This window comes from Silene latifolia, chromosome 6, assembly GCF_048544455.1.
Source record: "Silene latifolia isolate original U9 population chromosome 6, ASM4854445v1, whole genome shotgun sequence".
In the NCBI taxonomy this organism is placed as follows: domain Eukaryota; kingdom Viridiplantae; phylum Streptophyta; class Magnoliopsida; order Caryophyllales; family Caryophyllaceae; genus Silene; species Silene latifolia.
The window spans coordinates 17,383,756-17,402,571 of NC_133531.1; the positions used below are offsets into that span (position 1 = coordinate 17,383,756).

At 37.6% G+C, this 18,816-nt stretch overlaps 3 protein-coding genes across 3 annotated transcripts; all 3 read right to left on the reverse strand.

The window, feature by feature from the left end:
* Positions 1-3,477: 3,477 nt before the first annotated feature.
* On the reverse strand, positions 3,478-5,194 carry LOC141586460 (putative F-box protein At5g47300). The gene is made up of 2 exons (XM_074407677.1): positions 4,242-5,194; positions 3,478-4,202 (listed from the first exon to the last, which is right to left on the reverse strand). The coding sequence occupies exons 1-2, from the start codon at positions 5,078-5,080 to the stop codon at positions 3,830-3,832; spliced, it is 1,212 nt and encodes a 403-aa protein (XP_074263778.1). The 5' UTR covers positions 5,081-5,194; the 3' UTR covers positions 3,478-3,829.
* A 6,024-nt stretch (positions 5,195-11,218) lies between these two features.
* Positions 11,219-12,469, reverse strand: LOC141587643 (putative F-box protein At5g50220). The gene has a single exon (XM_074409117.1). It carries the CDS (start codon positions 12,467-12,469, stop codon positions 11,219-11,221), a length of 1,251 nt encoding a protein of 416 aa, XP_074265218.1.
* A 1,817-nt stretch (positions 12,470-14,286) lies between these two features.
* Positions 14,287-15,822, reverse strand: LOC141586461 (F-box/kelch-repeat protein At3g23880-like). The gene has a single exon (XM_074407679.1). The coding sequence runs from the start codon at positions 15,755-15,757 to the stop codon at positions 14,495-14,497; it is 1,263 nt and encodes a 420-aa protein (XP_074263780.1). The 5' UTR covers positions 15,758-15,822; the 3' UTR covers positions 14,287-14,494.
* Positions 15,823-18,816: the final 2,994 nt, after the last annotated feature.

Consider the following 18,816-nt stretch of genomic DNA (forward strand, 5'->3'; position numbering starts at 1 on the left):
TCCACTTTCTCCTAATCAGATCATTAATCAGGTCATCCTCAAAAAGGCGGTAATCCACCAGAAAACCCAAACAGCAATTACCCCAAAACTCCCTCGACTTCCCCAACTCCGCCGGATCAACATTAATTACCCCTCCGGACCTTGGAAACCTCCAGAGATTAGCATGCAAGGGGTTCATCGGGTTGAACTCAGCATTAGGATGTGGATGATGATAGTTTTGGTGATGGTAAAAATTATCATGAAACTCAGCAGCATCTCCCACGCCCACATTCCCAAACCTTCCAAACTGAGCCTCAAATTCCATTTTTGAATTACTTGTTTGCTCTTGATAAACTTGATGATTAGAGAGAGTAACACAGCTTTGTAAAGAAGAAGAAGATTTGAATTTTGATGGATTAAATTTCCCCATTTTTCTGAGAATAAATAGCCCTTCAACAGAACCCTAAAATCACACAGACTATTGTCGAAAACCTCATATTCAATAAAGAAAAGCAGTAACAAACTTACAACAGTATGATAGAACTAACAGTAATTCAAGCTACGGAACAGCAAGTAGAGTAGCAACTGCAATATCCATTGTTTTAACAGAGGGCCTTCTCAAAATCATCATAAGAGTTGGTATGCTCTTATTCATGGAAAGGCGGCTGATAGAACCTCGGCTCCATATCCTTTGAGCAACTCCAAACTCTCTGCATAGATTTCTAATTCTATCTGACGACCTATTATAGATTAGTCATGCTCAAGCACTTGGCAACTAGCAAAATTATAGGACTTCTTACCACACTTAACTAGCTACCATCAACACTATCATAATAAAAAATACCTTTGAGAAACCCTTTTTGAGTAGGACTTGAATAAATTAAATCGACAATAAGTCAAACGTCCTGAAAACCTTACACTCTACACCCCCTTTCCGCTGTCCTGTTTCAGCGCCCATATGCGGGAACTTACACAAAAAACACAGAAGAAAACAGCTAGTAGTTCCGAAAAGGTGAATTTTTCGACATTAGTCAAGGGAAACAAGATAAGTTGGTTTTTCCGTATTTCCCTATAATTACCATCCCCATAATATGGATCATATCCAAACCACTTTGCTACCCCTTGAAAGTGATCATCATTCCGAAAACCACAAAACTCATACATATGCTTAAAATCCAACCTGTGGATATTGAGGCCATTATCTTGGACAGTCCATCGGCAATCATTGTATATATAAACTGCAACATTCACCTTTGTTGCCTGTAGATCCTCATTTCCAAAAGTCGTGATAACAGCAACAACATTCTTTGAAAAGTAAATTCAAACGCGTGTATAGACGGGCGACTCAAAGAGATATGAAACAGGCAAGGGGGATGTAGAATGGTTTTCTAATACAAAGGTTCAAAATTCTCATTTCTCTTGGAAAAACCGAAAACGCACATTTCATGATCTCTCTTATGTTACTGACTTAGTGCAGCAAGAAGTTCAAACAAACAAACTGAAAAAAAATATTTTGTATAACTCGTTATTTTTTTTTTTTGTCGAATAGCCACAATGACTAGTTTGATGCGCACGTTTTGAACCCGAGACATGGGTAACACTCTAAACAACCGTATCAGCTGGAATGCTATATTGCCATCCAATATGAAGATAAAAGCTCTGCAAATAATCCCCCAAACTATATTCAAAGATGACAATATCACCAACTTAAGTGCTTACCGAAAAAAAATTTGCTTACAAGTGGTTGTGTATCCAAACTATATTCAAAGATGACAACATCACCAACTTAACTCTAAACAACCTTATCAGAGGGTCTTCTCAAAGCCAAGCAATAAATCAAGCAAGCAGTAACAAACTAACAATAGTCGATCAGTGAGTGTGTCTAAACTGCAAGACTCACCTTTGTAGCCTCTAGATCCTCACTTCCAACAGTCGTGATAGCAGCGGCAACTTAATCCTTTCTTTGAAAAGTAAATTCAAATGCACATTTAAATAGACAACTCCAAAGGGATAGGAAATGGGCAAGTAGCAAGGATATTCTCATTTCTCTTCAAAAAACACGCATTTCAAGATGGCATGATCGATCATGAATCAAGTAGTTCACACAAACCGATGAATTAGGACAAGCAGAGCAGGTTTTGAATTGAACCACAAGCTACAAACAAACCTGAAGAAAATGTTTTGTATAACTGGTTTATTTTGGTTAAATAGCCGCAATGACTAGTTTGCTCTTTTTCCATTGTAAGGACAAGGCACACTCAAAAAGAATAAACTTCAAAAAACAAAGGGTAAATTGATAACTTATACCTATAATAACACAATTTTTCAAATTTTATACCTAGAATAATTTTTCTTCAAAACTTATACCTAAAATCCCTATTTTTTTCATACTTAATACCAAATCACTCAAATTGTCCATTTTACCCTTACTTAAATCATATACTACCCATTTCTAACCCATTTAAACCCAAAACCCCCTATACCCACCAAAATAACACCATAGCCACTACAAGCCACCACTTCCCCAACCGGTGTTACCGCCGCAACAACACCATCAGCACAACCTTGTCCACCCTTCATCACCACCAAATTACCGCCTTCAGCCTATTGCCCCACCAGAAGACCTACCTTTAAACATTTGCCGCCGAACCTACCACCACCTTATCGCACCACTACTGTTCGACGTCCACCCCACCATCAACAATGGCGGCCACTTTAATCTCTATTTCGCCTCACCACAATCAGATTTCCCTAATTCCATCAAAGACGATCTCACTTATGCTTCGAAAAACACAACTTCCACTTTAATCCCTAATTCACCTTCACCACAATCAAATTAAATACTCATTCGAAGACGATTAGGATCACGTATTTGGTAAAAACGGGTGTAGAGATTTGTTTGTTTTGTATAGAAACTGGGATGTGTAAATTTGGTAAGTAGTAGTACCATTGTAAGTTTTCACTATCCTCTTCGTGGTGGTTTTAGCGGTGGTGCAGGTGTGATTAGAGGGATGAATATGCTGGTGTTTGATGTTAACGGTGATGGAGGGTGGGAGGTGGTGGTAATGTGGTGATGTCGGCACTGGTAGTGTTGTTGTTAGGGGAGGAGGTTGGTCATGGTGGAGTAGGCTATTCTGCTGGGGAGAGGGGACTAAATTAGGGGAGAATGGGTGGGGATTGGTTAATAATAAGGGTAAAATGGTCAATTTTAGAGATTTGGTATTAAGTATAAAAGAAATAGAGAATTTTGGTACAAGTTTTGAAGAAAAAATATCTTAGGTATAAAATTTGAAAAAGTGTGTTATTTGAGGTATAAGTTATCAATTTATCCTAAAACAAAAGCCTCTTGCAGACGAATTGCTCATATACAAGTTGTGAAACTTCAAACAGTCATTTGCAACTTAGATATTTATACTCCTACTACTCAGCATGTATGCACATTCATTCACATAAGAAAATTTTGCAAATGTACAGCAATTTATCGGACTTCATGTTAACTCTCAATAATGACAGCCAGTTTCATATAAATCACAGAGCTACAACATCTGCAGCAAATATTCAGTAATGGTTTTAACATAGGCAGGTGTTTAATTGTGAAAATAGGTGAAGAAAACTATTAGAAATCAACAATCACGAAGGAAAAAGAAACTAAGGCAAAAGTACCTATGCATACCATAATATAAACATGCATCTGAAAGATTCAAGACATACACAGGGAAGGAATGCCAAGGAAAAAGAAGCTAAGGCAAGATACTAGAAATAACACGAATTCTAGTTTCTCAAAGAGCAAGAGGCATTATCACAATTGATATATTCAAGGTTGGTTAACTAACAGCCAGAAATCTCTTATTCATGGGAAGGACCTCAAATCACGGGCTCCGTATGCATTGGACAACACCAAGCTCTCCGAATACGTTTCCAGTTTTAAATGAGAGCTCATATATCTTTTGAACGGTTGTACTTGGCCACTAGCTATATTATAAGCCTTGTTCCCGCAAACTAAATAGCCACCACCATTCTCACAATAGAACACCTTGGTCATTCGCTCTTTTGCTTCTTTTTCCGGGGAAAGGCTAACGATCCAGGCCTTTTCAATATTAGCAGAGCACAACTTGAATGCTTTATAACCATCCTGAGTTGATTTCCCTGAAAACCATAGAGTCCACGGCCTCTTTTGGTTGTCGAGGTCTAGCATCCATATGCTGGAAGTTACTTCAGAAATACTGAAAACGGCTAGCGACCCCCAAAGAAAAAACAGAAACCTCAAGGTGCCACTCTCTTCGCAAGTAAACGGCAGTTCCAAAAAGGTTAATTTTTCGTGATCAAAGTCAAAGGAAGCAAGATGAGTAAATGCATTTCTTTCGTAATCAATTATTCCAAGCCAGTGTACTGCGCCTCGAAAGAAAACAGCTGTTGATACATAGTCAAATAGCCTACGCCTATTATAACCGTTGAGAATAGGGACAGTGAGGGGATCATTTATGACGGTCCATTGTTGATTACTGAGTGTATAAACTGCAATATACACATTTCCAGAATCTTCATACTGACTATAGTCAAATGCGAACTTAACAACTTTATAATCCTGAGTATGAGGGGCGAACCCTAACACATACCAAGTACTGTCATTCAAATAGGAGCGAAGTGGGCAAGTAGGAAGTATCAAAGATTTGCGAATACAAGGGTTCCACAATCTCAATTCTTCCTGGTTATAAGTAGAACCAGATTTTTTCACTAAAAGCAACCCATTACAACTACCTATAAGACGGTACTTGTACGAATGTGTTCTAAGAATGTGATCGGTTTTGCCAAGAGTTTGAGCATCACAAACTGTCAACACACACCCTTCATTACCAGTGCATCCCATACCCTCGAGGGCTACCAATAATTTATTACTCGTATTATTTTCAGAATTGATTTGGGAATGTTGAAAATGCATGTGAACGAAATCAGGGTTATCGATAATAGAACGCCAAGATTTACATACGCACCTGAATCGTAATAGGGTTTTCGCCTGTAATTTTGGGAAAATCTGAATCAAAATTTCAGGTGGGATATACGGCAACTTTGATGATGTTGTGGGATTCTTGCTGCTACTCATTGTTTTTACAGCACTAATGTTACTCGGTAAACGTCAAAAAAAGTGAGGATGGTTGTAAACTCTCAGATCTAGAAATTTTGAGGAATAGCTTGAGATGCCGAAGGTAAATGGTAATTGTGTGGTGTAAAGTGTGAATATAATAGGGATAGGTGGTTGGTGTGACTTGGTGGTAATTGTGAGGCCACGTCCTTTTGGCTTCTCACCTCTTCACAAAATATAATTTGATAAAAACAAACACGTACACAATTTAAAAGGCTGAAAAATACGGTCAAAGTGACGTATTAGAGACTGCCCAAAAGCAAAGGGGAAGAAAAAAAGAAGATAGGAGGGAGTACTAATTAATACTCCCTCCACTCAACTCTACTTTATAAGTTTGTTTTTTGCACGGATATTAAGAAGCAGATTAAAAAAAACTATTAAAAGTACATAGGGAAAGAAAATGAAGAGGTTAAAAAAATTAAAAAATATAAAGGTGGGGTTTTATGGTGGATTAGTATGGGTATGGATGACATTTTTATAAATATAGATTTTCAATAAGAATAGAATGGTCATTTTCTAACCCAAATAAGGAAAGATGTAAATGAGAGTTGAATGGAAGAAAAATGAATACTTGCAAAGTGGAGTTGAATGGAGGAAGAAAACTATACCAGTACCGTTGGTTTAAAATCCGAACTCTGGACTAAAGTTTTTGAGTTTTATTTTAATGAATCTGAGTTATATTGTAAAGTTTTTAAACTCACACACTTAAAACATAAAACACGATAAATTTTAACAAACTCAGAAAAAATACACATAAGCTCGGGTAAATATGTAGTGATTGTATAATGCTTATTATACAATTAGAGGTATAGTACACAAAAGATGCTAAAGATAAATAGTAAAACTGGCTAATTAAACAACAGGAAAGTTTAGCAAACAATGTTTAAGACTCTCAATTCTCAAATCGGCTCAACCGCGTAACTGTGTTAAATGTGTGCAAAGATTAAATTAAGCTTAAGCATTAAGCAACAGACAACAAACCTTCAGAAAATGTGGGTGGTTTAGAAACCTTCAGAAAATGTTGCACAGCTAGTTTGATGCCATACTGCACTCTCCCTAGTTAAAACGGGTACAGACTACAGATACAGCCTTGATGGATGGTATGGCCGGTATGGGTTCCTACCCGCCATGGGTGGTGGGTGGTGGGTAAGGTTATGGATGCAAATTCTCCACACTCTCATTTTCTATTACTCCTTGCTCCAAGTTATAAAAACGCACAATCACCCAAAAGCCAGAACAAAGCAAAAGCCCCCCTTGCATATGAATCACTCAGGTACAAGATGTTATACTCATAATCATCATAAACCAGCTTAAATTCGAAAACAACAATCACGAATTTCCGGAATTTCAGTGAGTTTCCTTCTAGCATGTCAAATGAGTAGCCAGAACATACCAATGGACAAAATCAGATCACTCGTACCAAGACAGATTAGACTCAGAATGCAAGCTGATTCATTCGTATAAGATAGGTTTCACAGATGTATCGCAAGTTGTCTGACTTAAAATCTCAAGAATGACATTATCATAGTTATTGCAGAGGTGCAGGCAGCAGCATATATGTAATAAACAGACGAATACCTTTTCTAGATAACCATAGCACGACTTGAATACTTCATAACCATCCGGACTTGATTTCCCTGAAAACCATAGAGTCCATGAGCCCTTTTCATTGTCTAGTTCTAGCATCCAGATATTGGACATTGCCAAAGAAATACTAAAAATCGCTAGCGACCCCCCAAGAAGAAACAAAAACCTTACGGAGCCTTTGTCCAAACTAATTGGCAGATCCAAAAAGGTGATTATTTCCTTATCGTAGTCAGAGGAACCAAGATGAGTTATTCCACTCCTTACTTTATCATTATTTCCAAGCCAGTATGCTGCCCCTCGAAAGAAACCCGCGGTTGACAGAGAATGAAGGTCAAGCATACTAATAGTATTAGTGTTGACAGTCCATAGTTGATCGCGGAGTGTATAAATGGCAAACTGTATCTTTCTAAGAAAGATACAGGTATTTCAAATGCAAACGCAACCACTTTATAATCCTTACTACCAGGGGGCGAAACCTAACAAATACCTAGTAGCGGATAAATAGCTGGGAAGGGGGCAAGTAGGAAGTAGCAACGATTTGCGAATACAAAGGTTCCACAACCTCAATTGGGAACCATGAGGACCATGTTGTAGCACTAAAAGCAATCCATTACAGCTACTTTTAATTTGGTACGAGTAGATATCAGATATCCAAAAAATACGACTGATAGTTTGAAGAGTTTGAGACTCACGAAGAGTCAACAACCAATCTTCATCTCCAATGTTACCCACACCCTCAAGGGCTAGCAATAACTGATTATTCCCAGAATTGATTTCACAAAGTTTAAAATGCATGCCAATCAAATCAGGGTTATCAATTATGGAGCACCGAGATTTACATACACACCTGAATCTTAATAGGCTCTTAGCAGGCAATGTTGCAAAAATCTGTGTCCAAACTTCGGTTGGCAGGTAGGTAAATTGTGAACTCCACGACATTGTTTCCACAAGGGATTGACAATTTGGGGGATTGCAGATCAAGAGTTTTTTGGGACGACTTTGAGGAGTAAGAAGATTATTTTGATATCAAAGTTTCAGGAAAAAAATACTGATAAAAGGAGTTGGCCGAAAGTTGAAACTAGACCTGTTAAACTTAAAATCATATTAATAATACGAGTAATATTTTAATCACTAGTAGCATTGCTTACATTACTTGGCGAATGAAGGTCAACCCGGCTTTTGGCCATTTGCCCTTTTTTATGAGTGAAGTCCATAAGTCAACTCTTCGTCGGTTGTCCTTGGCGAATGAAGGTCAAGCCTCTTCCCAAAAGAAAGAACGCGTCTTCCGTTCCACAGAGAGAGGATGGAGGAATAAGTACTGTAGACACCTTGTTGAGGTTATGGCCGGAACGCTTTTTCTTTCGACCATCTGGCACCTGCTGGGTGTTTGACTCCACATACTTATCACAGTGATAGAATTAATATTTTCTTGTTATGCCAATTTACAACATAGATAACATGTAAATAGTATAATATTCTCTCTCTTTCATTTGTTTACCTTTTGTATTCTTTGTAAGAAGTATTATAATCAAAGATAAACAAATGATTGAGACAAAAGCACTAGAAATATACACAAATTCTCATTGAAGACATGACATATCCGTCACAAGCTTGTGACGGATACCATTTTACCTCACAATGTATCCACTTTTTCTCTCTCTGCAACACTATTCATGTGGTCCCCTTTCTCCACTAACCCATTTTATTATCATTTTATCTCACAAAATATCCGTCACAAATGGTAACCCGTCACAAGGGAGACCAATTGAGAAATATATCATTAAAGCATAGTTAATCAAAACATCCATATATGCAGTAACAATGTTAAAAGTTAAAACCAAGAATTACTGAGAAAACATGGATAAGTGTAATTACATTAGGTTAGTAAACAATTTTGTTTGCCAGATCTTATGTTCCCGGGCAATTATGATAAACAACAATAAAACGAAAGACATTATTAAAGCCTAACAAGAAGATTGAAACATATGCAAAATGTATCTTTTAAGCTCAAAAGACTCAATTTAACCAGGAAATGAACTAAAATTAATTAATACAGCATAAATGCTATAAACAAAATGTCATCAACATAGAAACCAAAACACGATTTTCTAGCAAGGACCGACATTAATCAATCATAAAAACAATAAAACGAAAAACATTATAGCCAAACAAGAAGACGGCAGTACCAACAGATATGGAAAATAGATCATATCAGCACACAATTAAGAAAGGTAACATTGACTTGTATAAGACCGAGAAAATCGCTGTCAACCTCAGAAACCAAAACATGATTTCCTAAGAAGGACTGAATAAGTGATCTACCATATTGCAGTAGTAACTAGGTCAGACTCATGACTATGGTGGACTAGGGGGGAGGATATGTATAGCCTTTTACGGTTTTACCTATGTGCTGCGAGCACATCAAGGATATTGTTGAAAAACCTCATATTGAATAAAGCAAAGCAGTAACAAACTTACAAGTTACAACAGTCTGACAGAAGTATAGAACTAACAGTAATTCAAGCTAATGGAACAGCAAGAAGAGTATTGACTGCAAAATCCATTGTTTCACAACAGAATGGTCTCATGGAAAAGGCAGCAGATTCTCGGTTCCATCTTCTGTGAGCAACGCTTATTGTTTTGTCATGCTCACGCACTTGGCAACTAGCAAGATTATATAGGACTTCTTCCCGCACTTAGGATAGGTACCATCAACAATTCAACACTCAACAGTATCATAATAAAAATTACCTTTGAAAAACCGTTTTGAGTACGACTTGAATAAATTAAATCCACAATAAGTTGAACGTCCTGAAATTCTGAAAACCTTACAGTCCACACCCCCTTTCCTGTGTCCTGTTCCAGCACTCATGCTAGATCTTACACAAGAAACACAGAAAATAGCTAATGATTATCTAAGAAGAAACAAAAACCGTGAAGTATATGGCAGTTCCAAAAAGGTGAATTTTCCGACATTAGTCAAGGGAAACCAAATGAGTTGGTTTTTCCCTATGATTAGCATCCCCATAATATGGATCATATCCAAACCACTGTGCTACCCCTTAAAAGTGATAATGATTACGAAAAGCACAAAACTCAAACATATGCTTAAATTCCGAACTGTCGATATTGAGGCCATTATCTCTGACAGTTTCCAATAGCAGCGATCGCAACGACTTAATCCTTTCTTTGAAAAGCAAATCCAAACTAACAAGGAAATTGACAACTAAGAGATGAAATGGGCAAGGGGGAAGTAGCAATGATTTTCTAATACAGTACAATACAAGGGTTCAAAATTCTCATTTCTCTTAAGAAAAACACAAAAATGAAAAATGCAAGATGGCGTTATGGATCATGTTCCCTCGTACATTTTTAAGGAAATACCACGATTCTATAATTCTACACTTCTAAGAGACTAAGACCGATATTCATCTTAATAATAATTTTTTTATTCTTTTTCGTGTTATACCAATTTAGGATGTATCTAATTTATGAGTTGCTTGCCATACCCGAAAAAAAATACTTTTTCTAGTTATACCAATTTCATTGCATTCCGAGGACAAAAGAGTGTTACAGCAAAGCAGGTTTTAAATTCAACCACGGGTTAAAAACAAACTTGAAGAATTTTTTTTGTATAACTGGATATTTCTTGGTTGAATAGCCACAATGACTAGTTTGATGCGCACGTATTGAACTCGAGACATGGGTAAACTCTAACCAACCTTATGAGGTGGCATGCTACATTGCCACCCAATATTGATGTATACTCATTTTTTCTGCATATAATCCCCCAAAATGTCAATGAGGTGACTACTTAATACTAAGATGACAATATCACCAACAGACCAACTTAACTGTTCACATCCAAAAACAAATTGCTTACCAGAGGTTGTGTATCCAAATTATCGCAACTCTCGTTTCATATTGATCTTTTTTCCTTGTAAAGAAAACGCACACTCACAATGAACAAACTCCAAAAGCCAGAACATTGCATAAGCCCCTTGCTGGCGAATCACTCATGTACAAGATGTGAAGCTTCAAAACATCATTTGCAACTTAGATTTGAAAAGAACATCTCAAGTAACCAATTCAGATCACATGTACCGATATTTATACTCCTACTACTCAGCATGTAAGCTCACTCATTTAGATAAGAAAATTCGCAATTGTATAGCAATTTATCTGACTGTATGTATTGCAGAGCTGCTGCTTGCTAGCAAATATTCAATATTGATTTCAACAACGGTAATTATTCAATCATGAAAAATCCAGAAATAGTTGGGAGAAAGAAATATAAAATTACCTAAGCATACCTGAAGAATTCAAAGCATACATGGCCAACGGAATGCCAAGAAAAACAAAGCTATGGCAATATGCAAGGAATAACAAGAATTATCGCTTCACACAGAGCAAGAGAAATGATAGTAACTAACATATTCAAGATTAGCTGAATAACAGCCGCAGGTTCTTCCAAAACCATTCGTAAGACAGAACACAGTCGTACTCTCTTATTCATGGGTAATTCCTCAAATCACGTGCTTTATATCCTTTGGACAACACCAAGCTCTCCGAATACTCTTCCAATTTAACAGGGGATCTCATAGAATTATTCAACTCATGCACTTGGCAACTGACTATATTATAAGCCTTCTTCCCATAAACAAAATAGCCACCATCCCTTTCACAATAGAAAATCCTTTTTGTAACACCGTCGTACCGATTGAATTCATTGAACAAATTATAACCATCACAACTTGATTCCCCGGAGAACCATAGAGTCCATGGCCCCTTTCTGTTGTCCTGTTCCAGTACCCATATACTGGAAGTTGCCTTAGAAATACTAAAAATTGCTAGCGACTCACCAAGAAGAAACAGAAACCTAAAGGAGTCTGTTTCATCAAGGCTAAATTGCAGTTCCGAGAAAGTGATATTTTCGTTATCAAAGTCAAAAGAACCAAGATGAGTTAATAATCCACTACTTTCTTTATCATTTCGTCCAAGCCAATATGCTGCCCCTTGAAAGTAAACTGCAGTTGACAGCCAAAAGAATAGCCTGTACCAATTATAAGTGGGCAAAAAACTGACATTGACGGGATCAATTCTGTTGGTCCATCGTTGATTACTGAGTGTATAAACTGAAACATACATCTTCCCAAACCTTTCCTCCGGCCTTCTGCCATAGGTGAACTTAACCACTTTATAATCCTGAGTATCAAGGGCGAACCCAAACAAAGAGTAACCATGGTCGAACCAAGTCTCTTCTAGATGTGGGCATACCAGGCGAGCGGGAATTACCAATGATTTGCGAATACAAGGGTTCCACAATCTCAATTCTGTGTGCATAGGATGACCACGCTGTTTAACTAAAAGCAACCCATTACAGCTACCTATAATAAAGTACCTATACGAATCAGATTTGCTAAATACGCGATCGGTTTCTTCAAGAGTTTCAGCATCACGAATTGTTAACAAGCACGACCCTTCGTTTACACGGCGTCCCAAATGCGGCTCGAGGGCTACCAATAATTTATTATTATTCCTAGAATTGGGGAATTGGGAAGTTCGAAAATGAATGCGAATGAAATCGGGGTTATCAATAATAGAGCACCAAGATTTACATACGCACCTGAATCGTAATAGGGTTTTGGCCGGCAATGGTAACAAAATCTGAGTCCAAACTTCGGGTGGTAAGTACTTGGATTCTGAATGTTTGTTACTGTTCGGAGACGATGATGATTTCATCTTCTTTCTTCCTCTCTTCATTTTTTTCCCCTAAATTACAACACAATTTAGAGATGGCAATTGGGGTTAATCGAGTCTGGTTTGGGTTGTGTTAATTCGGCCGGGTCATTTTCAATCTATCTTGTATTTCGTACTTTTATTTGAGTTGGGTTATTTTGGGCGTTGGATCACTTTTGGATGTTAAGTTGTCATACGGAGTATTATTTTGGGATTCGGATTAGTTTTGGATGTTGAGTTGTTGGGTAATATTCGCGTATAAGTCATTTCACAAATTCTTATTTCACAGTGTAAGATCCGTCTGAAATAGTAAGACGGATACCGTTTTCGCTCACAAAAAACTCATTTAGGAAGTGAGTGGGAAAGCACATGGGGGTGTCCCACCACCCATGTGCTTCACACTTGTGAGATGTCTTATTGTTTCAGACGGAACTTGCGGTCTGAAGCAAGACGGACTGAAGTCATTTTGTGTCGGATGATTTTGGGGTCAGTAATCAAAACACCCAAAGTTATTTTGGGTTAATTTCAAACCATTTTGGGTTATTCGAATCATTTCAGATGAAGTCAATTGCAAGTCGTGTGTTTAGGGCCTGGTCAACATTAAGTCAATCAAAGTTCGGGTCGTATCTGAGTAGGGACTATTCTGGTTTCTGAACAGACAATTCTTTTTAAGGTCGGGTCAGATTTGCCAAATCTAGTTGTGACGATCGATTGTCAAATAATATCGAAAAAGAAAGGGATTGTGACTTCTGAGAATTAATAAAGAATAAAATTATGGCCTTGTGGATAGGTGGTGTACTTCACAAATAGAGTAGGGTGATTTTACTAGTAAAACATACCCAAAATAAAAATGAGCCAAAAATAATACTTAGGACTTTGAAGAGACCGTCTTTCAATAAATTGTTAAAAAACCATATTTTTCGGTATCCATATTATTCCTAGCATTTTTTAATTCTTGTGGATGTTTCAATATAGTTTTGAAAACTTGGACGAAAGCTTTTATGGCTCCAAATTCTCCAAACTCTCATTTTCTATTACCCTTTGCCTCTGTTCTAAAACGCACACTCAGCCAAAAGCCTGAACATAGCAAATGCCCCTTGCATATGAATCAATCATGTACAAGATGTGAAACTTTTAATCGTCATTAGCGAACTTAAAGTCGAAAAAACAATCACAGATTAGACTCGGAATGCAAGCTCCTTCATTCATACTACTCAGCATGCAAGCTCATTCATTGATACGGAATATAAGATAAAATTCAGAGATGAATCGCAAGTTACTTGAACGTCCTGAAAACCGTAGATTCCAAACCCCTTTCTGCTGTCCTGTTCGAGCACCTTATGCTGGAAGTATGGATCTTGTAAAAATAGACAAAACAGTAGGAATTGCTTAAGAAGCAACAAAAATCGAGGAAGTTTCTCTATCAACCCAAGTATAAAAGGCAAAAATATAAGAGTCTCCAAATTAAAAGTCAAGGAAATCCAGACGCACATATATAGTGTCACGACTCAAAAGGGAACGGAAACGAGTAAGGGAGAAGCAGCCATGATTTTCTAACACAAGGGTTTCATATTCTCAAATCGGCTCAAAGGTGTAAATGTGTAATGTGTAAAGATTAGATTAAACTTAACCAGCAGCTCAAATTGGAAAATAACAATCACATGTTTATGGATTCTTAGTTAGTTTCCTGCACGTCAGCTAATTCATTCATATAATAGAGAAATTTCACAGATGTACAGCAAATTATCTGACATTAGTCTAACTCTTGAGAATTAGGGTGATTATCATTATTATTGCAGAGGTGCAGCATATGTAAATAAAAAAAAAATGAATACCATATATCTTATACTCCATAATTATATCTGCAAAATTCAAGGCACACAAATTAAAAAGGCAAGGACTGCCAAACAAAAAAAAAAAAAAAAAAAAAACTATGGCAATATGCTAGGAATAGTACGAATTCTCCCTTAGCGAACATCAACAAGAAAGAGTAGCAATTGTTGTAACTGCGGTTGGTCAAATGACAGCTAGAGGTTCTTCCCAAGATCATTACAATAACGGAAACATAACCCTCAAATCGCAGGCTCCGTATGCATTGGATAACACCAAGCTCTCTGAATACCTTTCCAGTTGTGAAGTGGAGCTCATAGATTTATAGAACTCTTGCACTTGACAACTAGCTATATTATAAATGAGCTTCCCACAGACAAAATAGCCGCCGTTGCAATAGAACACCTTTCCAAATTTACCATAACACGACTCGAATAATTCATAACCTTCCGGACTTGATTTCCCCGAAAACCATAGAGTCCAGGAAAGCTTTATGTTGTCCCTTTTTAGCACCCATATACTAGAAGTTACCTTAGAAATACTGAAAATCGCTAGCGAGTCCCCAAGAAGAAACAAAAACCACAAGAAGCTTGTTTTGTCCAAACTAATTGGCAGTTCCAAAAAGGTGATTCTTTCATTATCGAAGTCAAAGGAACCAAGATGAGTTAATAATCCGCTACTTTTTTTATCATTATTAACAAGCCAGTATGCCGCCCCTCGAAAGAAAACAGCAGTTGACAAAGAATAAAGATCAAACATACTAGTATTAGTAATGTCGAGATTTCTGACAGTCCATAGTTGATCACGGAGTGTATAAACTGCAAAATGTATCTTTCTGTCCTCTATACCCCAAGTATCATCAAATTCATATGTGAACGCGACTACCTTATAATCCTTACTATCAGGGGAGTACCCTAACAAATACTTGGTACGTAATAGATAGCAGGGAATTGGGCAATGAGGAAGTAGCAACGATTTGCGAATACAAGGGTTCCACAATATTAAACTGTCAAAGTAAATAGAACTACATTTTGCCACTAAAAGCAACCCATTACAGCTACCTATAATGCAAAAGTAGTCATAAGATTTCCAAAAAAGACTATAGGTATTTCGAAGATTTTGAGAGTCACGAAGAGTCAACGACCACTGTCTATCTCCACGGATATTAAGCTCATTACCCTCGAAGGCTACGAATAACTGATTATTCCCATGATTGATTTGGAAAAGTTGAAGATGCAAGTGAACGAAATCAGGGTCATCAATAATAGAGCACCAATATTTACATACGCACCTGATTCTTACTAAGCTTTTGGCTGGAAATTTTGTGAAAATCTGAGTCCAAATTTCGGGTGGTAAGTACTTTGATGATTTCTTCTTTCTTAGGCAGAATCCGTCGACTCGAAAGAGGATTTCTCTAAGAGCATGTACAATACGAAAAAATGGAGAGCACCTATTTTGCTCTCCATTTACACTTGCTCTCATTGGAGAGCTAAAATCTACTGTTCCTCTTTATCTCTCTCGTTATTCAATCACATATTGTTATGGTATTAGGTCAAGAACTTTTAGGGTTAATTTCAGCTCACCTACAACTCTCCTAAAAGGGTTATTAGGTCGGATTTGAATTGGGTTAGTTCAAGCCGGGCTAGGTCGGGTTAGCACGAATTCGGGTTGGATTGGATTATTTCGGATTAAAGTTATTTTCGAGCCCGTTATTATCAAGTTATTTATAAGATCATAATCAGTTTTCAACAACATATGATCGAGTTATTTCATATAGATAGGGTCGGTTAATTCGGGTTTGGGTCTTTAGCTCGGGTATCAAGAGGGGTTATTCGGGCTGAATTATTTGGGTTGTGTCAATTTTGTGAGGTATACTACCGTCATGGGCTCCAACTCACTTCGGTTTCACACGGTTCAATTGATCAGCTACTAATATAGTAATATTGAGTTCAACCCCATTCTATTTAATCGTTTCGGTTCCATATATGACTATATGATCATGACGCAATTATGCAATTAGGTTGTGGCAATAAATGAATCTACTTAGAGAACGACACGACCCGATACAAAACTAATGAATTAAGATTAAGACATTTGTCACAAAAAAAAAAAAAAAAAAGAGAACACATTATTATGACCCACTTATGTAATTAGGTTGATAGTTGATACTAACGTAACAGAAAACCTAGCCGAGACGTCAAGAAAGATATAGGTCTTTCGAGTCTCGACACGAACCATCAACATGAGTAATATACTTATTTGAATTAATATTGGGATGGATTGACTAGATAATAACTAACCTCTTTAAAATAGCTTAGATAACTATTTAGAGCCTCTTATTATTGAACTCATTTTGAAATTTATTCTCTTTTACTCCCTCCATTATTCTTTATATGTCGTTTTAGGTGATTGAAAGTTTTACTCTTTATATATCGTTTTACATTTTTTATGGACTCCTCTCTTATTGGAATTAAATTAGTTATGGGTTCTTAATTACATCTCATGCAAACTCTTATTTCCAATGGTTTACAATCAAGAACTATGTGGTGTAAAATTACAACCATTGTGATCTTTCCAAGACTCTATTTAAATACTTAATTAATATCATTATCATACTTAATTTATTTTCTTAATAGTTGTGTATTTTTCTAAAACGACATATAATAAATAATGGAGTGAGTATAATTTATCATTTAAAGTACTACCAAGAAAGGACACTATGTCAAAAGTTGATCTCACCCACTACATCGATGCAATGTAGAGTCTTGATCCTAAAACATTATCCGACATTACTATCAACAACCTCCAGATTCCAGGCAACAAGAATTAACGTTTCCTTTTACTACATCCAATTCTACTTGCTCGTAAAGAATTAACATTCCCTTTGTGATCAGGGGAGTCTTAAAAAAAATGGAGGTCTGGTGCGACACGGAAAAATGAGGCCCCAAAATAAATGCTTAAGTATATTATATTTCGAGATTTGTATTGAATTTCATTAATAAAAGCTTATAATACGGTGACGAAAAACGGAGGCCCGGTTCCCACTATTAACAATATCTCAGCTACATGATATTCCCATATCTCTCACACAATAATATCTAGCAAATCAAATCAATTTAGTTGTCAATATATTTGTAATAATAGCAATAGCATATTGTATTCTGTAATTAGGTGATTACATGAGGCTCCTTCCCTTATTTACACAAGTATAGCTCACTATATATATGTATATACATCTTGACAGTAAACACATTTTTCATTCATCTAAAACCCTATTGTTTTATATGGTATCAGCTAGTCTACATCGATCCAACTACCTCCGACCAAAACGCAACCCCTTCAAACGCTCAAAACACCAACTCCCTCACCCGTCCTTCACCATGGCCACCACTCAAACTGAATCAACCATTTCCAACCCCCATGATGCCGCAGCACCCTTGACGGCACCCAACCTAAGCCACGTTGTCAAACTAAACTCCCAAAACTATACCACATGGAGATTTCAACTTACCAATATCCTATTTGGATTAAGCCTGTTAGGCTTCCTCGACGGCACACAACCCGCGCCTGCCGCCACCATTGTCGATGCTAACAAACAGGAATCACCAAACCCGGCCTATATGTCTTGGTTGAAACAAGACGGGCTCATACTCGGTGCCCTTATGGGTACCATAACCTCGGCCCTTCAAACCTTAATTGTTAGGGCCAAATCCGCGAAGGAAGCTTGGGACATTCTTGCCCAAACCTATGCCAATCCATCGCGCATTCACATACAACAAATAAAAAACAAATTCGACTCGATTTCCAAAACCAGAGACCAAACAATTACCGAGTATATTCACTCGATAAAAGCTTGTGTGGATCAACTAGCTCTTATGGGCAAAATTCTTGATCCCGAAGACGTGATTTCGAGAGTCCTTAATGGCCTCGATTACGAACTCTATAAATCAGTTATTGACCAAGTTCGAGCCCGCGACACACCAATCCCGTTCGAAGTGCCCCATGAAAAATTGTTACAGCAAGAATTGATCATTCAACAAAACCCATCCACCAATCATAACCATTACCAACCCTGCTTTCAAAAACCAACATTACCATCGCTTCACCAATCGCTCCACCATTAACTATAACAACCAGTCCCGGTCCGTTGCTCCACCACACCACCAATCCAACCCACGACCATCCAAAGGACGGTGCCAATGGTGCCGCGAAACAGGCCACGTTATTGCTCACTGCCCCATCTTCCGCAAGCTCTTTCCCCACATCACCTTCCCTGCCCCACCACCAAATCGCTACCACCAATCTTCTCCTTAAGCCCATGCCGCAGCCATACCCGCTGGTTACTCGACACCTAACCCAAATTACCTATTGGATAGCGGTGCAAGTCACCATGTGACTCATGACCTCGATACACTCGCTTTCCATTCACCATACTCCGGCCTCGATGAGCTCCTGATAGGAGATGGTTTAGGCCTCCCCATCGCTAACAGAGGTAAACTCAATCTCAATGGTATTAATTTATTTAACGTCCTTCACGTTCC

Coding starts and splice junctions, on each gene's coding strand:
- LOC141587643 (XM_074409117.1), bottom strand. CDS start 12,469: ATGAAGAGAGGAAGAAAGAAGATGAAATCATCATCGTCTCCGAACAGT.
- LOC141586461 (XM_074407679.1), bottom strand. CDS start 15,757: ATGAGAGCAAGTGTAAATGGAGAGCAAAATAGGTGCTCTCCATTTTTT.
- LOC141586460 (XM_074407677.1), bottom strand. CDS start 5,080: ATGAGTAGCAGCAAGAATCCCACAACATCATCAAAGTTGCCGTATATC. Junction 4,203..4,241: donor GAAGAGAGTGGCACCTTGAG/GTTTCTGTTTTT, acceptor AGCCGTTTTCAG/TATTTCTGAAGTAACTTCCA.